The sequence below is a fragment of the Lithobates pipiens genome, unplaced genomic scaffold (assembly GCF_037356315.1).
Source record: "Lithobates pipiens isolate NorthernLeopardFrog02 unplaced genomic scaffold, aLitPip1_a1.2 Scaffold_35, whole genome shotgun sequence".
NCBI classification, from domain to species: domain Eukaryota; kingdom Metazoa; phylum Chordata; class Amphibia; order Anura; family Ranidae; genus Lithobates; species Lithobates pipiens.
The window spans coordinates 26,036,057-26,060,913 of NW_027507811.1; the positions used below are offsets into that span (position 1 = coordinate 26,036,057).

The 24,857-nt window shown below is 44.7% G+C and overlaps 1 protein-coding gene across 3 annotated transcripts in view; it reads right to left on the reverse strand.

The window, feature by feature from the left end:
- LOC143956355 (uncharacterized) overlaps positions 1 to 22,782 on the reverse strand; it is a 141,859-nt gene extending 119,077 nt beyond the window's left edge. Inside the window, exons 1-7 of one of the 3 annotated variants that reach the window (XM_077466571.1) lie at positions 22,642 to 22,781; positions 9,469 to 9,554; positions 8,880 to 9,020; positions 5,838 to 5,895; positions 5,641 to 5,738; positions 5,351 to 5,462; positions 762 to 2,575 (exon numbers count right to left, since the gene is read on the reverse strand). In XM_077466571.1, coding sequence (XP_077322697.1) covers positions 2,022 to 2,575; positions 5,351 to 5,462; positions 5,641 to 5,738; positions 5,838 to 5,895; positions 8,880 to 9,020; positions 9,469 to 9,549 — 1,044 coding nt within the window. In that variant the 5' untranslated portion in view covers positions 9,550 to 9,554; positions 22,642 to 22,781 and the 3' untranslated portion in view covers positions 762 to 2,021. Of the gene's footprint in view, positions 1 to 761; positions 2,576 to 5,350; positions 5,463 to 5,640; positions 5,739 to 5,837; positions 9,021 to 9,468; positions 9,555 to 22,641 lie in introns of those variants that run through there. The other 2 variants (XM_077466573.1, XM_077466572.1) reach the window with 2 other exon arrangements.
- Positions 22,783 to 24,857: the final 2,075 nt, after the last annotated feature.

Consider the following 24,857-nt stretch of genomic DNA (forward strand, 5'->3'; position numbering starts at 1 on the left):
TTATTTACTTATTTTTTGTATTTGAGCAGAAAAATGCTTAAAAACGCTAAAATCAAGCATTCCCATGCATTTCTATAGAACAAAAAAAGGCTTCAAAAGCGCACAAATCTGCCCAATTTGAGCTACAAAAAAGCTTCAGAACTTTTTTGAGCTCTTCAGGTGACTTGTAGTGGAGATGTGAACCAACCCCATAGAGAATTACTGATTTATTTATTTTTCTCCTTCAACGTTTTAAAGCTTTGAGCTTAAAGCTGCAAAACGCTGGGGGTGTGAATGGGGCCTTAGTGATAGCCACGCCTCCAAACTAAGTACTGAAGGCCGAGCCCAATGTGTTCCCTTGAGTTAAAGCGGTTGTAAAACCGCTGAAGTTTTTTTTTTTTCTCACCTGCAAAGGAAAAGGCATAATGAGCTAGTATGCACCGCATACTAGCTCATTATGAAATACTTACCCTAGAACGAGGCCCAGACATCTGGCCCGATCCACGCCAAGGGAGCGTTTCTTCTGGGTATCGCGGCTCCGGCGCTGTGAGTGGCCGGAGCCACGATATCGTCACTCATGCACGCGGGAGATTCCTTCCCAGCAGGGTCCGGCGTCTGCCGGACTTTCAGCCGAGAATCCCCTGTGCGCATGCCTGTGCGCTTTTTGAGGGGAATATCTCCTAAACCGTACAGGTTTAGGAGATATTTTTTTTTTACCTACAGGTAAGCCTTATTATAGGCTTTCCTGTAGGTAAAAGTCCCAAAATTGACTATACAACCACTTTAAGATAAAGATATTTATTTTGTTGATCTTTATGTACCACGAAGGAATAAATACAAATCCTATCTGTAAAGGAGATTTATGTACAAGCAGTGTTTCAGTCATTACCATTGTCACATTAAAGCTTAAGGGTAATCTGTCTATATTTTGCCTTTTTTACCACTAACCAAAATCCTTTTGTAGGTCCTGTTCATTACGCCAGTTTGTCATTGTCCTCTCTGTAACTGCATCTCAGTTCCTTCTAGGTACAAAATGTCAAGTCTAAATAAGTCAATCATAGACTCATTTTGAAATGATGTGCAAAACTGCAAAAGATAAGTCCACCTGAACGTGAGATGAACGACGTTGGCGTGAACTGCTGGTTGCCTTCTCAAAGCTCTGAGAAACATCAGTGGTGAGACCTTCTAAATGAAGTTGCAGAGACCTCACCATCAGAGTCCATGAGAAAGGTAATTTTCTATTTCCTGTAACATTAATGTTGTTGGCCTGAATTGCTGGTTGCCCCCTCAAAGCTTTGAGGAACATCAGTGGTGATCTTCTAAATGAAGGTGTTGAGACCTCACCATTGGAGTCCACAGAAAGGTTGTTTACAGAAAATAATAATATTAATGTTGTTGGCCTGAATTGCTGGTTGCCTCCTCAAAGCTTTGAGGAACATCAGTGGTGATCTTCTAAATGAAGGTGTTGAGACCTCACCATTGGAGTCCATGGAAAGGTTGTTTATAGAAAAGAATAAAATTAATGTTGTCGGCCTGAATTGCTGGTTGCCTTCTCAAAGCTTTGAGGAACATCAGTGGTGATCTTCTAAATGAAGGTGTTGAGACCTCACCATTGGAGTCCATGGAAAGGTTGTTTACAGAAAAGAATAAAATTAATGTTGTCGGCCTGAATTGCTGGTTGGTTTTTCAAGGCTTGTGGGGAACATCGGTGATGAGAGCTTTCAAAATGCCAATCTTGAGACCTCACCAACGGCTTTAACACAGCATGAAAAGTCTCTACTGACCAGAAGCACATTTGTTGATGGCATGAAAGTTTTATGGTAATCAGTTAAATATTTTTGCTGCTAAATGCTTGGCAATAGGTAGATTTCTCTGCTTGCCAACATGTAGGAAGGGTGTTTTTTTTCTGTAAATGAGGACATGAACACCTTGCAGGAATGGGTACCATTACCTTTTAAAGAGCAAGGGAGAGTGCAAGTTCTCTATGGGCATGGTAGACAAGCTCTAAGTGGACTGATACTTTAAGCTCCCCCGGAAAAGTGTCAGGTCTTCCTGCCAGTGTGAACGCTCTGATGATAGAGAAGGTTTGCTTTCTGTGCAAAAGATTTGCCGCAGTCCCGGCACATAAAAGGTTTTTCCCCTGTGTGGGTTCGGTTGTGTTTGATCAGATGCGACTTGTGCTTGAAGAACTTCCCGCACAGCTGACAGAAGAAGGGTTTCTCGCCCGTGTGAATTCGCTGGTGCTCAGAGAGATGTGACTTGCGGGCGAAACACTTCCCGCACTCAGAGCAGGCAAAAGGCTTCAGCCCCTTGTGGATCTTCATGTGCCGGATTCGGTTGGAAGTGTGGGTGAAACATTTGCCACATTCGGAGCAAGGGTAGATTTTGTCGTTTGCCCTTGCCCGCGTGCGTGTAATGATTTGATCTGGAAGCCATTCTTGGTCAGAAGGGTAAGGTGGGACACTGGGCCCTCGAAGTCTTGGATGTAGACTCGGAATAACAGAAGTGTCTCCTTTAGAAGATTGCACAGTGTCTGCCTTCAAATAGGACAATTCCATCGGTGGAACATCTGGGGCCATCCGGCTGTAGTGTTCATCTGTGGGGGATAGAAAAATATTTTTAACCTCAAAACATTACTTTTTGTCTTATGTTTTAGATTATTAGCTTGTGCAGCACTTTACACTGTAAAAGGAGACAGTGCAGTTACAATACAATTCAAGAAAAGAGGGTTAGGAGGGCACTGCTTGTGAGAGCTTACAATCTAAAAATGTTATACATAACTGTGGGGTAACGAGTTGATGGAGAAAGTGTGAGTTTTTAGGAATCGCCCAAAGGCAGACAGAGTAAGAGATAGTTTGAGAGATTGGGGTAGAGAGTTCCAGAAGCTTGGAGAGGCTCTGGAAAATACCTGGACTTAACCACTACAATACAGGGCACTTTCGCCCCCTTCCTTCCCAGCCCAATTTTCAGCTTTCATCGCTCTCGCACTTTCAGTGACTATTGCGCGGTCATGCTACACTGTACCCAAATGAAATTTTTATCATTTTGTTCGCACAAATAGAGCTTTATTTTGGTGGTATTTATTCATGACTCTGTTTTTTATTTTTTGCGAAAAAAGCGCAAAAAAAGCGGAAATTTGGAAAAAAAACAATATTTTCTGTTTTCTATTTTAAAAGAAATCCAATAAAATCAAATTTTGTCATAAATTTAAGCCAAAATGTATTCTGCTACATGTTTTTGGTAAAAAAAATTCCCTTAAGTGTATAATAATTGGTTTGTGTGATCACGGACATATGTACGCAAATGATCATGTACATAAGTGTGCAGGTGATCACATACATATGTGTGCAGATAATCATTGGAACATGTGATTTTAGTGGGACATATGTGGGGGACATGTGTTTTTTTATTTGGGGACATGTGTGTTTTAAGGACATATGTGGTGACGTGTATTGTGGTGACATGTGTGTTTACACTGTAGGTTTATACTAGACTAGTGATCAGTGAGTAAAAAGCTGTAAAAACAGCTCACACTCACTGATCACCAGCCGGCTGCAGCGATCTGCTCTCCTCTCCTCAGCGATGACTTCCGTGTGAGGAGAGGAGAGCCGATTGCCTAGCAACCGGCTGTTTGTTTACATCACATGACGGCCGTGATTGGACACGGCCGTCATGTGATCAGGAGGGCCAATCACAAAGCCCTCCTGCCGATCCGAGATGTGCCGTGTCCGGGTGACACGAGCGCATCGGGATCGCGCCGCTGCGCGCGCGCGCGCGCGATCCCCCTCCTTCTGGTGGACATTCAGGAACGTCCAGTCAGAAGGAGGCGGCTCCCACCTGGCCATATATGTACATTGGCCGGGTGGGAAATGGTTAAGCATGGGAGGACGAGGTAAGGGGGCAAGAGAGCAGGAGGTCTTGGAAGAAGCGAAGAGATCAGTTTGGATGATATTTTGTGTTGACGTTGGTAATAGACATGTGTGATAGACATGTGCTGAACGGAAACATTTATTTTGTTTTGGATACTAATTTAGTTTTGGGGATTTGTTTCGGAATTCGTTTGGTTTGGTCTCGTTCATTCATTCATTTTATAACAAATTCCAAATTTTCGTAATGATTCAAATTTGAATCGGTCAAAAATGTATTGACCGATCCAAATTCTGTGTGAAGAATAGCTGGTTGTTAGGGAGTGGGCTGGGAAGCTGGCGACAGGATGAGTGGGCACCCCATCCTCCTGAACCATACCAGGTCACATGCCCTCAACATGAGGGGGTGCTTTGGGGAAGGGGGGCTACCCAAAGCACTCACCCCCATGTTGAGGGCATGTACCTAGTATGGTTCAGGAGGGGGACTGAAACTAATTGCACATGTCTAAGCCCCCGTACACACGGTCGGACATTCCGACCACAAAATCTGTCAGATTTTTTCCAACAGATTTAGTCCGAAACTGGTGTTGCATACACACGAAAGGACAAAGTTGTCGGAAAATCTGATCGTTCGGAACCTGGTGACATTCGTTCGTTACGATGGGACTATGTTCAGGCTAGTAGCCAATAGCTTTGGTCTCGTAATTTGATCTGAGCATGCGTGGCACTTTGTCCGATCGGAATACTCTACAAATGATCGGACAAAGTCCGATGGGATTTTGTTGACAGATAATTTGAGATCCTGCTCTCAAATTTTTTCCGTCGGAATTTCCAATGGAAAAAGTCCGATAGAGCCCCCACACGATCGGATTTTCCGACAATATAAACCGATCTGACCTTTTCTGTCGGAATTTCCGACCATGTGTACAGGGCATAAACTGTGATTCGTTCCATTGCAAATCGAAATTCTGACATTTTCAGTATTCTGCGTTTTGGATGTGTCTGAATTTCAGAATCACAATAGTAACGCATTTCAACTAATCCAAAATAAATTATAACGAAACTAATTCTTCCAATTTGAAAATGAATTTGAAATGAAAACATATTGCAACACATACAGTAAGGTATAAAAGTGAAATAAGATGAAGTTTCCTACTTGGGCTGCTTTATAGAATAGAATAAAACTGAATATAATAGGAAATAATAGAATAAAAAAGAATAAAGTAGAATGAATATAATCGATTTGAAAATAACAAAAATTCAAAAATTTAATCATTCTAACATAACAAATATGACGAAACTAAATTAACAAACGAATCCAATACGAACAAATGTTTTGTCATGCATATCTCTAGTTGGCGATGTACCCTGGGCCATAATTGTAGATTAATGGCTCCTCTTTGGAACGAGAGATAAGTTTGTATATTGGGATACAGTTGATCATGATCAGATAACCAAATTAGAAATTGGGTAGTATTTTTGGTGAGTATGCGGGTACTGCCTACCTGGGGTGATAAATGCTGGGCTATCCTCGTCCAAACATGGCCGTGTATTCTTCAAATACAAATCTTCTTCAGCCTCTACAATTTCTACTTTGATACCAACAAGGTCCTCAACCTACAAAATAAAGCAAATTTTAATAGATCAAAAAGTAGAAGTGTATCACAACCACACTGTTTCTCTTACAAGTTGAGTCTATCGCAGATTCGATGGACCACTTGGGTCTTTTCTCTGCCGTCACTCTTATATGTTTCTATGAGTCACCATGGTCTTTGGGGAGACCCTCAGCATCTACCTGATAATGGTGAGGGATGGTGTGATGTTCTTGTGTGGAATCCCGGGAATACAAAGTACGGGGACATCTCTCAGGTGGGTTACCATTACTGGATCCATCTGTAGGAAAACACACACACCGACTGAATATGTATTGTATATGTGTTGCTGTTGTGTGGGTAGAGTTCTATAGTTGCTTTGAATGAAGATTCATCTTACCTGTTGATGTGAAGGTCTGATGATTCTCCTTCTTGATGTCCTGGTGTGGATCCTTGTCCTACACAGAGAACAGAGAAGTACTTGACCTAAAAGTCAAGTTCTAGTTTTGGATAAATTGGGGATAGGATAAAACCTCTGATTTTGTCAGTGGGGGAGTCTACCTTTTTAATTTTTCCTGGTGACCAAGCTCACAAGGACAGATGTTTTGGGAAAGTCCAAAATCTTATGGTTTTCACTGAAACATGAGTATTATGCCACGTACACACGGGTGGAATTTCCATGGGAAAAATCTTGGATGGTTTTCTGCTCAAGCTTGGCTTGCATACACAAAGTCACACAGAAATTTGCTGAACTTTCGACCGTCAAGAACGCGGTGATGTACAACACTACGACGAGCCGAGAAAATGAAGTTCAGTGCTTCCGAGCATGCGTAGGAATTTTGCACGTCGGAATTGGTACAGACGATTGGAATGGCCGAAAAATTGAGAACCTGCTCTCAATCAATTTCTGGCTGGAATTCCGCCAGCAAAAGTCCAATGGAGCATACACAATGTCGCATTTTCGGACCAAAAGCTCTCAGACTTTTGCTGGTGGAATTTCTGCTCGTGTGTACAGGGCATTAGAGATATTGTCCAATGGGAGCACCATTTTCTGGTGACAAATCTCACAGTTGGGATTTCTTCACACTATGGGCAGATTTCCACTTCTTTCTGATTATCAGATTCTTTCTGATTATTTCTCTTTGACAGGAACAGAAGGGAAACCTACCGGATGGTGACAAAGACGAGTACTAACCCATCCCCCCTGGTAACGGTTCCCTTCCAGAACTACTCTCACTAAGGCCTAGTCTTCGTGTATAGACATTTTATCCACTTTCAGGGCGATCCCTGAAAACCTTCCTCTTCAGAGAAGCCTATCCTACCTCCATCTAACAACTTCACTATTCTCTCCATTACGGCGGTGGAGCAGGGGTGGCGGTTGCTATGCAAAGCCTGTTGGTGTAAAGGTGACCCGGACTGGTTTGTAGCCGGTTCGGGAAGCCTTCTGATGGGGGCGGAGAACCACTGGTCGGCGCCAGGGGAGGGGACCCTGGCAGACCGGCTTGGATTGTGGCAGCTTTAGCCCCAGTCAGTTTTTCGGGAGGGAACGCTTAGCTCCTCTGTTCCAGCAGGGGGGCGGCCTGTACCTTTCGAATATAATTAGGTAGGAGTGACGGGAGTGAGGGTTTGACCTGATGGCAAAGGGTCTCACTAAGCTCGCTGATCTCCATGCCTTTCTGGCTGTGGTGGGGGCTGTCGTGGTCTGGGCTGGGCTGTCGGGGATGCTTTTGTTGGAAAGCCCATGGTGATGTGCCCCTGGAGTGGCAGTCCAGGGGTGCCTTATTCACTGTGCGTCCGCACTTTGATTTTGGCACCTAGGTCACGTCACCATTACACGCTTTTTTTACACCTGCCTCTAGGGCCCGGCCTTTTGGCTAGGACCAGAGGAATTTTTGATTCCTGGCCGGAGGGCCGGCCATTGTATTGCACAATGGCCACTTTTCACTCTCCTCTTCACTATCCCTTCCTCACTTTTTATTTGTGTGTGTTTTGTCACTGTTTGTCACTTCACGTTTTGATTAGTAGGGTGTCGGTCCTCGGACCAATCCTGAACGTCTTGTGGGAGAGCGGACATAGGCCTTCTGGCTTGGTCCAATATCCATGAGGGGGGGCCTACCTTCGGGGAAGCCCCCACAGTACCAAGTACCTAGGAGGTTCTGTTCCGGCAGTCCTCCCGGGCAAAGGAGGTCTTCCGGTTTCGTCCGGGGACCACTTGTTGAGTCTGGTACCTCAGTCCCCGTCTGGAGCCTAATGCCCCAGGGGATCAGGGTATGGTCCTTCTTTCGGAGGACATCAGGCACCCGTCTGCACTTTTTAGTGTTTCACTCTTTATGTGTGTGCACTTTTTTTATGCACCGGGTGGAAGTTTTTTGGGTGTGTTTTGCACGCCATGGGCTTTTTCAATAGAAAAAAAAAAAATTCTCTCCATTAGCTCATCCCCCACAACTATTACCCTTTTGTATAACTTGACCCTCCCTCCTAGATTGTAAGCTCTAACGAGCAGGGCCCTCTGATTCCCCTTGTCTTGAATTGTATTGCATTGTACTGTCTACCCCAATGTTGTAAAGCGCTGCGTAAACTGTCTGCGCTATATAAATCCTGTATAATAATAATAATAATAATGACCAAGAATTCATGTCTCTTGGACAGGAACAGAAAGGAAACTTCCTAGGTGATGACAAAGACAGGAACTAACCCTTCCCCGCTACTAATGGTTCCCTTCCAGGACTACTCTAATGAAGGCCTATTGGTCATGTATAGACATGACAAAGAGGTCATGTCTCTTGGACAGAAACAGAAGGGAAACCTCCCGGATGATGACAAAGATGAGTACCAATCCACCCCCACTAGTAGTGATTCCCTTCCAGAACTACTCTAATGAAGGACCATAGTTACAATCTCCATAAAAACACATTTTTCTAAGGCTGATTAAGGTTACAGCTCTATTGGGATACATACTCTGAAAAAATCTGACAGCTCCCACACTAGGCATTGTCAGAAAATGATCCCCCCTTTGAACTTTAGAAGAAGAGGCAAGGAAAAAAACATCAGCCACCAGAGGTCCACCATTACATTATCAAGAAGTTTTCTCCATTGGTCGCAACTCTGGTGTTGTGTACAAAGATAATTCCCTAGGTTTAGCCACTCCGTTGCCAAGTCAGCTAGGAAGTTAACATCAAAAGGAACTGGAACATTATGTTCCATCTACAGATTGCCTCTTGAGTAATAATATGTGGGTGTCCCATTAAAAAAAGCAAACAAGGAAGAAGTTAACATAGTCCCCACTGTTCAGTTAGCACTATTGTGCTATGTCTCCATAACCAACAATTAGGTCATCCAGTGGGCAAATGGAGGACCCCCGGTGGTGACATACTGAGTCAATATCAAGACTTACACCTTGCTTGTTACTGGATAATGTCCTATAATTCCGGGTACTGCTCACCTCTCCTGTCAGCAGCTCAGTGATCTCACTGGTGACTTCCAGAATCTTTTTCATGTTAGTTTTTTCCTTTCTGCTCATGACATTTGAATGGGTGTTCGGAGTGAAATGCTCTCCAGATGTCTTCTTCACTACAGTGTAATCCTGTACATTAAGACAATATCAAATATATATGTATGAACTTTGACCCTTCCAGAATCCTCTTCACCTCTCTGGTCACATCTGTGCTTTATTAATGAGAGTGGTGCTATGTGACGTGCTAATAGTGATGTTATCTGACCCTCCCAGAATCCTCCTCACCCCTTCGGTCAGTTCTGTGTTTTTTAATAACGGATAAGAGTGATGTCATGTGACCTCAAAGAATCCTCCTCACCTCTCCGGTCAGGTCTGTGTTTTATTAATAGAGATAAGAGTGATGTCATGTGACCTCCCAGAATCCTCCTCACCTCTCCGGTCAGCTCTGTGTTTTTTAATAACAGATAAGGGTGAGGTCATGTGACCTCCCAGAATCCTCCTCATCTCTCCGGTCAGGCCAGTGTTTTATTAATAGAGAGAAGAGTGATGTCATGTGACCTCCCAGAATCCTCCTTACCTCTCCGGTCAGCAGATAGATGATCTCCAGGGTGAGGTTTAATAATCTTTCGGTCGTGTGGCTTCCATCCTTCTCCATCATTGAGTCTGTGAATAATAAAAAGCACATTAAAAGATAAGCACCATCTAAAACATATTTGGTTGTTGTATTGCTGCTGGCATGTTAAACACCAGAGCCATCATCTCATCTTTGAATTAGGGAGCCAAAGTCATTGCACTTTGTACCACTCTTTTTCACACCTGCCTCTTGGGCCGGACCTTTTGGCTAGGACCAGCGGAATTTTTTATTCCTGGCCGAAGAGTCGGCCATTGTATTGCACAATGATCACGTTTCACTTCCTCCTCCCCACTCTTATTTATAACCCCATGTGTGTCACTTTTTTTGTATTCTTTTGTTTGATGTGTACATGTTTGTCACTGTGTGACTGGTAGGGTGTAGGTCCTCGAGCCTGCCCTGAAAGTCTTGGGAGGGGGTGGACATGGCCTTCTGGCTTGGTTCGCCTTCTCTCATGGGGTTTTCCTATGGGGGGAGCCCCACCTAGTACTTGGGGGGGGTCTGTTTCGGCAGACCCTCCAGAGAACGAGGTCCATCTGGTTTCGGCCAGATGGGCCATAGTAAGTACCTCAGTCCCCGTCTGGAGCCTAACGCCCCGGGAGATCAGGTTAAGGTCCTTCTTTGGAAGGGCTATAATACACCCATTGAACGTTTTGTGTTACACTCTTTATGTGTGCGCACTTTCTTTGGCACCAGGTGGAGTTTTTGGGAGTGTGTTCACACACCACAGGCTTTAAAAAAAACAAAAAACCTGGGCCACCATCTAATATGTCTTATGGACCTCAGTAATCTTTGTGCAAAAATCCAGTGCTTGAGGAAGTATGTACTAATCCTGAGATCCTATGGCATGGTTACCTTATCAGATGTGTACCATGAAGGTGTCATACACTAATTTATACAATTACATGAGAAGTGTGATCTACCTCACTCATTCTTTTACATATTTATGTAACTCTGTCATGGTTTAGGGCAGAGTTTCTCAACCAGTGTTCCATGGAACCCTAGGGTTCCTCCAGAGGTTGCCAGGGGTTCCTTGAGCAAGGAGCGATTTCAGCCTCTCAGATAAGCTCCCATTGATCTTTTTAGCTACAGTGGATATAAAAAGTCTAAAATTTTCTGGAGGTGTCGCCAGCAATGCATACATCCTCGAGTTCCATGCTATATCTAATGCCTTGGAAATTATTTTGTACTCGCATATGCTGCTCACATATTTACTTGCCAAGAGTAGTTACCCTGGTCAATTGTTAAGAGATCCATTGATTTCTCCTTAAGTTTGGCCTTGTTGTACTTTTCTCTTCTACCACTAGGTGGTACTAGATATGAGAAGGACAACTCAAAGTGAGGTTATGGGTATGTGGGGTATCTCAGCCAATGGGGAAGTTTTTGGGCCTCTCCTGGGGGCATCTGGCTGCCAGGCTGTGTGAGGGCCGCGCAGGGTTGGGATTGTGGCTTGCAGTCCAACCGGAAGTGACGGTTCTGCCGGCCGGAGAACCTGTTGTGGTTAGAGGTAGAAAAAAAGCTGTCGCCACAAAGGGTCCAACCACCTTTACCAGGGACCACAGTGAGTAACTGAAGAAAGTACCGGAGCAGCATTCTCACCGAACGGGCACGGTGGTGAACTGGGAAACTTCAGGCTGTGATCAAGTCAGGGACCCAACCCGCGGAGGTGATGCTTGCAGAGCAGCCTTGTGAGTGAAGCCAGGGACTGAGCTGGTTAGCAGGGGTGAAGATTGAGAATTATCTAGAGTGCCAAGCTAGGGACTGGGAAGCGTGGGTGACGCTTGAGGGAGATACCACCGCAAAGCTTTGAGGAGCTCCGGGGATTCAGAGTCTGTGAATCAGAGGGTCCAGTGAGAGACCAGCAGCTCAAGGGGCTGAAGAACTACAAGTAGAAGTTGTATTGAAGCAAAGAGAACTGTAACAATTTGTGTTAGGAACTGTTAAAGACTGTTGCCATAGAAGACAGCAATCCTGCACGTGCAGATGTGGTGCCTTTGCCTGTAGGGCTGTCCTCCTATTGAAGTCTCAAAGTCTGCCAATTGAAATTGCAACTGCTTAAGGGTGTCCTGGTCCTAACCCTTTTTCCTCTCAAAATATAAAAAGGACTGTCATGAGAAATAAAACCTCTTTTACATCCAAGAAGTGTCTGGCGCCCAATAACTTTATCCACCTTGCACCCACTATGCCTCACAACCCACCACATACAGAAGGACGTCAGCTATCTTTGGCCTTGAAAGTACCTCATTAGACTGGACAAGGCCAGAGACCTTGCTAAATTTATAGAGCCAAAAAACTCAGGGAGAAATAGATTAGGGCATAGGATACCCAAAAAGACCAAAATTCAGACTCTATGTCTACTAAAAGTCAATAGAGAAGAAGGACCTTTAGGCCGAACCGGCACTCTGTAGTCTTCAGACAGTAAAAGAAGGGTATTCAAGGTAATACATGATCTCCCTGGACAACCACCAGAACTTCTTACAATGGCCACCAGTGGTAGTTTTTACTCGGCTTCCCCAGGACATATTTCCGCAGGTGAAGCTTCAACCTTGTTGCTCCAGTCTAGCTGTCAGCTTCACTCCTCCAGGATATAACCTGCAGCAAGGCAGTGCAAGCTTCCTGAGGCCTCAAATTCAGGCCTTCCTTCTCAAAGCACGTGTGTCCTCCCCAGGCAGCAGGCTTGGGAGGGTAGAGAGCAGCTTTACACACCTACCCAGGCAAAACCTGGGAGGCAAGAGAACTTTTCAAGGTCACAGACACATGTTTATATTCTCCCCCAGCCTGCACCAGTGGCAAATATTCATAACTCAGGTTATTGGAACTTCTTACGCTATTTCCAGAGATATTCACCAATAGCAGGTGGAAACAAACAATAACTGAGCTTAGGGAAAACCTGAGGAAAGCAGAAATAACAATCAATGCTCAGCCTGACTACAGCCTGGCAGCACTAAATTGTGATTAGGGACAAGGCATAGGGCAGGGTCCCTACACTATGTGTCCAAGCTGATTTTATATACCTTATCTAGAGTTGCCCAGTGATCGCCTTCTTAGTTAATCTTTTATGCTTCCCTATCATGTGTACACCTAAAATAAAGGCTTTTTTTTAGATTAAGAACATTTGCCACATCCTGTCCTGCAAGGCCATCATTATTAAATAGATGAACCCATAACACCCTAGCGTAGTTGTCTCCAAACTGCAGCCCGGGGTCCAAATGTGGCCCTTTGCTTGCCTTTAGCTGGCATTCGGGGTACCATTCCTCCCACTGATATTAACAACGGGGCATAATTCCTCCCACTGACACCAATGATGAGACACTATTCCACCTACTGACACCAATGATGGGGCAATATTCCTCCCACTGACACCAATGATGGCGCACCATTCCACCCACTGACACCAATGATGAGACACTATTCCTCCCACTGACACCAATGATCGGGCACTATTTCTCTCAATGATGAGACACTATTCCTCCCAATGACACCAATGATAAGACACTATTAGGGTTGCCACCTTTTCTTCAAGTTAAACCCGAACACTTTAGTGGTGCACAGCAATTTTTTTATAGTATAAACTGTACATATATTTTGCTATTAATTAATTTACATCAGAGTGCACAGAGTTTCCCTTTTATATCTGAATCCAGAGTTTCCCTTTTACATCTGAATCTGCCGAGTTCCCCCTTTATATCTGAACTCAGAGTTCCCTTACACTGTAAGACTCTGATGTAAGGGAGAACTCTGGGGACTCTGACATAAGGGATGCTCTGGGAACCCTGATTTAAGGGGGAAGACTGAGAAGTGTGATGTACGGAGAGGACTCTGATGTGATAAGAACACTGCGGCCCCTGGTGTAAAGTGAAACTCTGATGTAAGGGGTGCTCTGAGAACCCTGATTTACCTTTGCATACTCGCTCAGAACAAGGAGAGAGAAGGGGGAGACTCCAGTCACAGACAGGAATGGATGGTGAGCTCACTCACCACTTGGCAGTCAGCACCTCTCATCCAGATGTATCTGCGACTGAACTTTTTCCCCCACTTCCCTTTTCTGAGGCACAGCGCCAGGGATTGGAGTGTGGGCAGACACAGAGGGGTGGGAGGAAGAGGAGCAGATCAAGCCCTTTCTCCTCTCCCGTCAGTGTGGGGGGCATTGTTAGTATTGTTAGTGCTGGCTTTGGGCAGTGTGAAAGAGTGTAACAGACACTCTCGGCTTAGACAACCGCAGATAGCAACCCTGCTGGGAAGCCATAGTCCTGTCTGAATAATGTGTCCGGGCTTCAGGCAGTCTGAAACCCAGACACAGGATTCCAAACCTGAAATGTTTGGGTGAGTCCCGGACAAGTGGCAACCCTAGACACTATTCCTCCCACTCTGGCATCATCAACGTCAGGACTTTCTACTCCTATTGGCCACAGTCTGAAGGATAATAAACTGGCCCCTTTGTTTCGAAAGTTTGGAGACCCCTGCCCTAGCGTGTTCCAGAAAACCTATAAAAAACAAAACAAACACACAAAAAAACAGATCATTCCATATGAGAAAGTTCTATAGGGCTAGGGTTGCCACTTTTTCTTCAAGTCAAACACTTTAGTGGCGCACAGCATTTTTTTTTTTTTTTTTAGCATACACTATAGCAGGGATCTCCAAACTACGGCCCTCCATCAGTTGTGGAACTACACCTCCCATGAGGCATTGTAAAACTCTGACACTCACAGACATGACTAGGCATGATGGGAATTGTAGTTTCTGAACAACCTGAACTGGAGAGCCATAGTTTGGAGAACCCTGAACTATAGGAACTTGGACACCTTTGGACACTCCAAAGAGAATAGCAATGTGATGTGCATAGTTCCCCCTCACCCTCCTGTCAGGCCCTGGTCCGAGCCACATTCCGGTATGAATGACATGTCCAGGTTTCACGCGGACTGAAACCCGGACACATGATTCAAAACCCAGGAGGAGGAGAACTTGTCCTAAAGTCTGGGATCTATGGTGTGACTTTGGACTTGCATACTTTGGATTCAAGATAGAAAAACCTTGGCCTTAAAGCTAACCAAAAGCTTACCTTAACCACTTAACCACTTCCCACCCGGCCAATGCATATATACGGATGGGTGGGAGCCGTCTACTCCTGATAGGACGTTCAGGAACGTCCTTCAGAAGGAGCGGGATCACGTGCGCGCGTACCCACGCAGCGGCGCGATCACGATGTGCTCGTGTCACCCGGACACGGCACATCTCAGATCGGCAGGAGGGCTCTGTGGTTGGCCCTCCTGATCACATGACGGCCGTGTCCAATCACGGCCATCATGTGATGTAAACAAACAGCCGGTTGCTAGGCAATCGGCTCTCCTCTCCTCACACGGAAGTCATCGCTGAGGAGAGGAGAGCAGATCGCTGCAGCCGGCTGATGATCAGTGAGTATGAGCTGTTTTTTACAGCTTTTTACTCACTGATCATCAGTCTAGTGTAAACACACCACAGTGTAAACACAGTCCCCACATATGTCCCCAAAACACACATGTCCCCAAATAATAAAAACACATGTCCCTAATAATAAAAACACATGTCCCCCACATATGTCCCACTAAAATCACATGTCCCAATGATTACCTGCACACATATGTACATGATCATTTGCATACATATGTCCGTTATCACACAAACCAATTATTATACACTTAACGGAATTTTTTTTACCAAAAACATGTAGCAGAATAAATTTTGGCTTAAATTTATGACAAAATTAGATTTTATTGGATTTCTTTTAAAATGGAAAAAAGAAAATATTGTTTTTTTTCCAAATTTCCGCTTTTTTTGCGCTTATATCGCAAAAAATAAAAAACGGAGTCATGAATAAATAACACCAAAATAAAGCTCTATTTGTGCGAACAATGATAAAAATTTAATTTGGGTACAGTGTAGCATGACCGCGCAATTGTCACTGAAAGCGCTAGAGCGATGAAAGCTGAAAATTGGGCTGGGAAGGAAGGGGGCGAAAGTGCCCTGTATTGTAGTGGTTAAAGACTAGGCCTCTTTTTCAGATTTGGTGTTTACATGTTTAAAACAGTTTTTTTTGCAAAAAAATTACTTAGAACCCCCAAACATTATATATATTTTTTTCTAACACCCTAGAGAATAAAATGGCAGTCATTGCAATACTTTTTTCCTGGTGCCTCCATGGCAGCATACCTGTGACAAGCTCCGCCTTGGCTCCTCCCTCAGGACTAGTGAATATTATAAAAGAAATCGTTAGCACAGCCCCAGCATTCTCCTTTTTTTCCTCATACCTCATGGCAGTGAATCCTGGTCGGCGTCCTTACCTTCTGCATTCGGCAGCTTCCGTCCGGGTTCAAGCCTCTCCCGGACGCAGTTCCTTCTCTTGGGCAGCTAAACGCGCTTATAAGGTTGGAAGTCCCTTCTGTAGGATCTTTTGGGACAAGCAGTTTGTCTCTTAAGTAAGAGCTTTATCTGCAAGTTGATCAGGCACCAGCTCGTTCATGGTAACAGAGGCAGCAGCTATTACTACATTTCTTTTTTTCCCTCCTTCTTTCCTTCCCCTTTTAGGTTTTACATCTTTGGCTTTTCTCTTTCTCCCCTTCGTCCTTTCTCTTTCTTCTTCCCTCTCTATCTTCCCCTCCTCAACTTTCCATTTCTGTCTTTCTTTTGACCTCTCATTTTTTCTTTTATTTTTCGTTGCTTCTTTTAGAGGAAAAACCCCTCTCCTAGCCCCTGCCATTGTTAGCTGCGTAGGAGCCGCGCGCGCTCAGCCCCGGCACTTTATTCGCCCCCTCGGCGTTCCCCGCGGTGCTCTGTGCATGCGCCGGCGGTGCGAGGCTTCCGGGTTTCCGTTCCGCCGGTCGGCGCATGCGCAGTAGTTCCCGGGGGCCGCCGCGGCCATTTTGGATAAGGGCATCGTGCCCTGCCTCTCCTGTTTCACTATTTATCTCCCTGTCGGCCTCAGTGGGACGCCTGTGGCCGCAGGGAGTACTGCGTCTGAGAGCTCCAGGGAGCAAATACCCATTCCTTTTAGGTAAAATAAATAAATAAATAAATGTAAAAAAAAAAAAAAAAAAGGGGAGCGATTAATTAAATAATTTAAGATAAATATATTAAATTATTATATAAACAAAATTAATAAAAATTATTTAAATAGATGTTCATCTGGGTTAAAAAAAAAAAAAAAAAGACAAAGGTAGAGAACCCATTGTTTATAGAGGTAATTTCACTTTTACCAAGTCAAGACGTGGTGGGTTGATCTTTCTTCTCTAAAACTATTTTCTTAGCTGCTGTTTCTGCTAATCCGTCTAGTATGAGCCATTTGCCGCACGCACAAGATCCTACTCTACACCTGAGGTAAGGACCTACGTCCAGGTAAGTCGATACACTTTTTTAAAAATGGATAAAAGAGTGCACTGTGGATGGTACTTTTATGTATTTCAGTCCTGTATGCCAGAAGACGTCTAAGAAGACCTCAAGGCAACATGGAGACGATGATGACTCTCGTCACAGCAGGTCATCCAGGGGAAAGCATCGGCCCAAAAGCGCCGTCATTCATGCTCCCCGAGACCTAGATCTCCAAGATGTCAGCCCTGTGGGGCTACCCCACTTCCAGACAAACTGATCTGTCGAAATTGCATCAGGGACTATGCAGCGGACAGAGAATCTGAAAGTCTCCAAGTGGCGGACCTACTTAAGAAAGCAGTAAATGATTCCACTGCGGAATTGGTAGCTACAATGCCGACGCAGCCAGCATCTCCTCCACAGGAGCAAACGGCTGAGGCTCCCATTCCCGGGCCGTCCACAAGTGGAATTTCTTGTCCGACCCTTGCATCTTCCTCTAAAATCATCAGGAAGAGAATGCCATCTCAGTGGAATCATCTGATGACCTAGATGCCTCTGGCTTTGCTTTCGCCATGGTACAGCTTTCTGTACAGGCAGTTAAACAAGAGAGCGGCTGGGAAGAGACCAACACAGAGGTTAAAAGTCTAAATCGTACTTCCCCTTTCTCAAATGCCAGATATCCTTTTTCCCTCTCATGGAAGGGATGTGATTGAAGAAGAGTGGAAAAAGACAGAGAAAAGATTCTCCATTAATCAGTTGGGAACGTTATACCCTCTCTGAGGCTAGTTCCGCAGTGCTGGAGGGTTCTCCAGTGGTCGATGCAGCAGTGGTAAGGTTGGCAAAGAATGTCACGTTGCCCCTGGAAGACTCATCTTCTTTAAGGTCCCACTGGACAGGAGGATGGATCTGGATCCAAAAAGGCTTACCAGATGGCAGACAACGTCTGTAAATCTGTGATAGCTCTGACATCAGTGTCAAATGCACTACATGTCTGGATTAATAATATAGATTCGGCAGGCCAACAGGAAATCCCAAAGGAGGATGTAATCAAGGCCTTGGATGAGCTGAAGCTCTCAGCAGACTTTATTGGTGAAGCCGCCATTGATTCAATTCGTTGCTCCGCAAGGGCAATGCTCTTGGAAAAGCACACAGTCTACGTTTCTCAAGACCTGAAGGCAGAGACCAGTGCCTACCCCACAGGATTCCACTAAATCCTTGGACGCCAGGCCAGCCCAAGCTATGGGGGCCAGGTTAAAACACTTCTCAAAGATCTGGGAACAAAAGTGCAGGGATCCTTGGGTAGTCTCCACAGTCAAATACAGCCATTTCTGGTTGTCCCTAGACAAATCTCCCAAGGACTTCTTCTCCCCGAAAAGGGTGTCAAGGTTCCCTCCAAATAAAAAAAAAAAAAAAAAAAGAGCGGAGGCACTACAGCGATTTCTTCTCTCCTTGCAAGAACAGCAAGCAGTAGTCCCAGTGCCTCCATCAGAGAGTTTTTCGGGTTGTTACTCCTGTATTCTAGTCCCCAAGAGAAATGGAGGGTGAAGACCTGTGATAGGCCTAAAGAGACTAAACCCCTTTATCTTCCTAGAAAAATTCAAACTGGAGTAACTACAGATGATTATTCATGTAGTCTAACCAGGGGACTGGTTATTGTCAATAGGCTTGCAGGACGCTTACCTGCGTATATCCATACTCCAGTTCCAGAAGTATCTGAGATCCATTTGGCTTCAGCACGTCGCCAGCAGTCTTCACAAAGACCCTGATTGCCATCATAACCCCTCTGAGGGAATTGGGGCTTCAGGTATGCCATTACTTGGACGACACTCTACTCCTGGCGGAGGATCCAGCCCAGTTAGGGGAACACAGGAACATTCTTTTGACAACTCTAGCAGAATTCGGATGGAAGATAAACCAGGAGAAAAGTCACCTTTCTCCAACCTAGGAGATGGTTTATTTGGGTGCGCTGTTCAATAAAAGGAACAGAACAGTGGCTCCCCCACCTCAGAAGGTGACATCCATTATTCAACAAATGAAGAAAGTGAGTACGAGATCCTACCTGACAGTCTCAAACTGTTTGGGCCTGATAGGCCAGATGTCGTCTTGTATCCCTATGGTCCCCTGGGCCCATTAGCATTTGAGACATTTCCAGCTGGAGTTCTTGAGACTGTGGAACAGACGGTATCTATCCCAAACCATACACTTGATGACCTTGATGCTCAGGAGTCTACGTTGGTGGATGAAGAAACAGACACTTCTGGTTCCGCGCCCATTAGGGCATGTCGACTGGATCACAATTACTACCGATGCCAGTGCAGCAGGTTGGGGAGCACACTGCAACCAGATTTCAGTGCAGGGAAGACGGTCCTTCCATACAGCAGGCTTGGTGTCAAATGTCCTGGAGGTCAAGAATGGCCTACCTCGCATTTCTATCCCTAGAGTTCAAGATTACAGGGAAACCAGTTCTCCTCCAAATGAACAACAGGGCTGCAGTATCTTATGTACACCGGCAAAGGCGGACACACAGCAGGTCCCTCCTGAAGGAGGTGGAACCCATAATTCTCTGTGCAGAAAGGAATCTAAAGGACCTGAGGGCAGTCTATCTGCCCGGTCATCTCAACTCGAGGGCCAACAGCCTTTTCCACAGGTTCATTGATGCCAACGAATGGTCTCTACACCCGGAGATTTTGACTGGATAGTGAACTAGTGGGGTCCCCTCGAGCTAGGCCTATTTGCAACAGCATTCAATACCAAACTCCCAAGGTTCGTTTCAAGGCTTCCTCACCCCCAGGCGGAGACAATAGATGCCCTCTCAGCCCCCTGGGCATGCAACCGGGCCTATGCCTTCCCTCCACGGCCTCTCATTCCAAGATTCTTGTCAAGACTTATGACAGAAACCACGACGGTGATAGCGGTCATACCGTACCGGCCAATTCCCCACAGCAATGTATCTGAGTACCCGGCCTCCAGTCAAGGTTACAATAATACCTCTTCTCCTGTCGCAAGGATGTCATACCCATCCAGGCCCCCCGCAGGCTGGACCTTCACATCTGGCAGCTGAAAGAGAAAGGTTCCAATCCCTAGGGTGTTCCAATAAAGTGATCGCAACCTTGCTCAAGGCAAGAAAACCACCCACAAACGGCATATACGATAAAGTGTGGAACAAGTTCAGGGCCTTCATGCTTGGCAGAAGCTGTGATCCAGGTTCCCCATCATCCTCTCAAATTCCTGAGTTTTTACAGGCAGGCCTAGACCTAGGCCTTGTAAGAGGTACACTAAAGGTACAGGTATCAGCGATTTCAGCAGCAACCAGTAGAAGATGGGCCGAGGATCCTTTAATAATCCAGTTCTTCAAAGCTGTCAAAAAGATCCGACCGCCAACAAAACAATCCTTTCCCACTTGGGACCTTGCTATCATCCTTATCGTCCTTAGCCAATCCACCTTTCTGCCCCTTCGGAGTCAGCATCACTCTGGAATCTAACCTTGAAGCTAGCCTTCCTGATAGCTATAACCTCTGGCAGACGGGTTTCAAAGCCCCAAGCTTTAGGAACAGATCAAATTCACATGATATTCTATCCGGTCAGAGTAGAACTCAGAACAGTGCGAGGATTTATTCCCAAGGTTGCATCATCCTTGAACATGTCGGAACCTTGGGCACTCCCAACATTTTCTGAACAGGACTCTGGCTCTTTTTATGAGCTGGACATTGCCTCCACTTTGAGATGCTATCTGCAGGGGATCCATCAGGCTATTTATAATTCCCTGGGATAAAAAAAAAAAAAAAAAAAAAAAAAACAAAAACAAAGGCAAGGAGGCATCAGCAAGAACGATTGACTCATGGATCGTTAAACTCATCCACAAGGGGTACAAGACAAATGGGCTGGAACCCCCTTCGGCGGTCAGGGCGCACTCCACCAGAGTGGTTTCTGCCTCTTGGGTGGTAAGAGCGAATGTGTCAATTGAAACTATTTGTAGGGCAGCGACTTGGTCGTCCCAACATACGTTCCGAAACATTACAGGGTGGACCCAGGGGCTCTCTCATCAGTGGAGTTTGGCATATAGGCAGTCACATCAGCTTTTGCTTCTTATAAATAATAATTTCTTTAAAATAAACTTCTAAGCATCATCCCACCCATCTTTAGCTAGTTATTTGTCACAGGTATGCTGCCATGGAGGCACCAGGAAAACAGAAAATTGTACCATACTTACCGTAATTTTCTTTTCCTGGTGCCTATCCATGGCAGCATACAATCCCACCCTCGGTATTCTATATTACGGAGAATGCTGGGGCTGTGCTAACGATTTCTTTTATAATATTCACTAGTCCTGAGGGAGGAGCCAAGGCGGAGCTTGTCACAGGTATGCTGCCATGGATAGGCACCAGGAAAAGAAAATTACGGTAAGTATGGTACAATTTTCTGTTTTTCACACCGTATTTGAGCAGCGGTCTTACAAGCGCACTTTTTTTGAATAAAAAAATAAGACAACAGTAAAATGAGCCCAATTTTTTTTTTATATTGTGAAAGATAATGTTACGCCGAGTAAATTGATACCCAACATGTCACGCTTCAAAATTGCACCCGCTCGTGGAATGGCGTCAAACTTTTACCCTCAAAAATCTCCATAAGCAACATTTAAAAAAATTCTACAGGTTGCATGTTTTGCATTACAGAGGAGTTCTAGGGCTAGAATTATTGCTCTCACTCTACCGATCGTAGAGATACCTCACATGTGTGGTTTGACCACCATTTTCATATGCGGGCGCTACTCACGTATGCGTTTGTTTCTGTGCGCGAGCTCGTCGGGATGGGGGGGGGGGGATTTAAAAAAAAATAATTTTTTCTTATTTATTTTACTTGATTTTATTTATTTTTACACTTTAAAAAATAAAAATAAAAAATTAAATGGATCACTTTTATTCCTATTACAAGGAATGTAAACATCCCTTGTAATAGAAAAAAGCATGACAGGTCCTCTTAAATATGAGATGTGGGGTCAAAAAGTCCTCAGATCTCATATTTGGACTTAAATGCAGTTAAAAAAAAAAAAAAAAAAAAATTTTCATTTTAAAAAATGACATTGAAAAAAAAATATACCTTTTAAGAGGTATGGGCGGAAGTGACGTTTTGACGCAACTTCCGCCCTCCTATGATATAGAGACGAGTGGGGTCCATCTTAGCCTCACTCGTCTCTATACCCAGCCATCGATAGGACCCGATCGCCTCCGCAGCTAGCGACAGCTCTGGTAAGCGGTGGAGGGCGCGGGAGAGTGGCGGGAGGGGGGGTGGCACCTCTCCTGCCACCGATAACGGTGATCTCGCGGCGAACCCGCCGGGGAGACCACCGTTATCGCACACACGACCGGCGCCTCGTATGCCGTTACGGAGATATCCCTCTTCAAAAATAGGACATACAAAGCGTTAAGTGGTTAAAAAGTAAATCTGAATAATCACTGGATGTGGTCCAATAACTCATATAAGACGATCGATGTTTATGCATTCAAATTTGCGCTTGTCTATTGTTACATGATGTTGCCTTCTGTATATGTACATCATACAGACTGGACTTTTATGCATTTGTAATTTTCGTACTGCTTGAGAGCAATAAACAGACTTTTAAATATAAAAAAAAAGTGACTTCAGCCAATCAGCAGAAGACCGCACTTCTCTGTGGACTTCTGTAATGCTGCACACGGCATATTTTTTGCAGTTAAGTGTAACCTTTACAACATTATTATTACCGCTGCAAGTAATATAAATTATAGTAACGATCGTTATTACCTTTTCCCAGAGACTCTTAGTCCGGAAACTCAGCTCCTGCAGATTTGTCACAATACGGGAAGCAGAGTGGCTCCAGCAAAGGATCCTGGGTAACTTTCTGTCCACTTTGACCACAGAAATATGGCCGCCAAGTCCCTTGCTGCCACCCCCTAGACACTTGAACCTCTAGTGTTTGAAGTGGCCATTTAGCCACTCCTGCTGTTCTGGCACATGTTGTCTCTCCTCCTTAATAATCTGCTCAAAAGAAAAAGGACTGAATAAAAAACGGAGTCCAGAGGAGTCACAATTTAGCATCAAGCCTTTCACTTTAGATTGAATTGGACCACAACAAAATGGCTGCTGCCACTCATGAGGACAGGAAGTCAACTGGAAAACAGATGTCTGGTTGCAGGAAGAGGCAGGATGGTCCTGGGTGAAAGGTGAAGAGGCAGGAAGTAAAATGGAGCCATTGATGTTACTGGCAGCCAGTATTATATATAAAGCTCATTAGAAGTCCTAAGCATTTGCTGACCCACATCTAGAGTTGCCACCTCATGCCTTTAAACCCGAACACATATGAATTACACGGGTTCTGAGGCTAATTAAATGCAGATAAGGCACCAAGTGAGTTTAATTACCACCTTAATCAGCCACAGAACCCGTGTAATTAATATGTGTTCGGGTTTAAAGGGATGAGGTGGGAACCATACCCACATCAAAATACTGTAAATAGTAAATCTGATGAAATGAAATGTTACATTGCCACTGTAACTCCATGGCAGCAAAATGAAAAATACATAATCAATAAATAAGTATACACTATTAGTTACACCTTGCTAGTACCGGGTTGGACCCCCTTTTGCCTTCAGAACTTCCTTCATTCTTGGTGATGATTCAACGAGGTGTTGGAAACGTTCCTCAGAGATTTTGGTCCATAGTGACATGATATCCTCAAGCAGTTGCTGCAGATTTGTTGGCTGCACATCCATTAAGCCAATTTCCCGTTCCACCTAGAGTTGCCACCTCATCAAACCCGAACCCGACATATTAATTACACAGGTTCTGAGGCTAATTTCATGCAGTTAAGGCACCAAGTGAGCCACAGAACCTGTGTAATTAATATGTGTTTGGTTTTAAAGGGATGAGGTGGCAACCCTAGTTCCACCACATCCCAAAAGTTCTCTATTGGATGAGATGTGGTAAGTGTGGAGGCAATTGGAGTACAGGGACCTCATTGTCCAGTGGTGAGATGATTGGAGCTTTGTGATATGGTGCATTATCCTGCTGGAAGGAGCCATCAGAGGATGGGGCCACTGTAGTCATAAAGGGATGGACATGGACAGCAACAATACTCAGGTAGGCAGAAGCATTTAAACAACACTCAATTGGTATTAACCACTTCCCGACCAGCGCGCGCTAATGTACGTCGTCAGAATGGCACGGGCAGGCATATTGGCGTACAGATACGTCCAATCTTTAATGCCGCCCTGGCAGCATGCTCGCGTGCTGGTCGGGACCCTCTTGAGTCCGGTCGCGGGTATGCCCACGGCGATCGTCTCACGGGGCGCCTGAACGGAGAGATGCCATTGTAAACAGCATCTCCACGTTCTGCCAAGTAACAAGTGACGCTGATCTCTGCTCCATGTGATTGGAGCAGAGATCAGTGTTCACTAAAAGAAAACCCAGCCCCCCACAGTTAGTAACACACCCCTAGGAACACTTAACCCCTACACTGCCACCCCCTGGTTAACCCCTTCACTGCCAGTGTCATTTACACAGGAATCACTGCATTTGTATAGCAGTGATTGCTGTATAAATGAAAATGGTCCCAAAAATGTGTCAAAAATGTCCGACGTGTCCGCCATAATGTTGGAGTCACAATAAAAATCGGTGATTAATAAAAATGCCATAAAACTATCCCCTATTTTGTTAACGCTATAACTTTTGCGCAAACCAATCAATAATCGCTTATTGCGATTTTTTTTTTTTTTTTACCAAAAATATGTAGAAGAATACGTATCGGCCTAAACTGAGGGAAAAAAAATTTTTAAATATATTTTTGGGGGATATTTATTATAACAAAAAGTAAAAAATAATTAGTTTTTTTTCAAAATTGTCGCTCTATTTTTGTTTATAGCGCAAAAAATAAAAACCGCAGGGGTGATCAAATACCACCAAAAGAAAGCTCTATTTGTGGGAAAAAAAGGACGTAAATTTTGTTTGGGAGCCACGTCGCA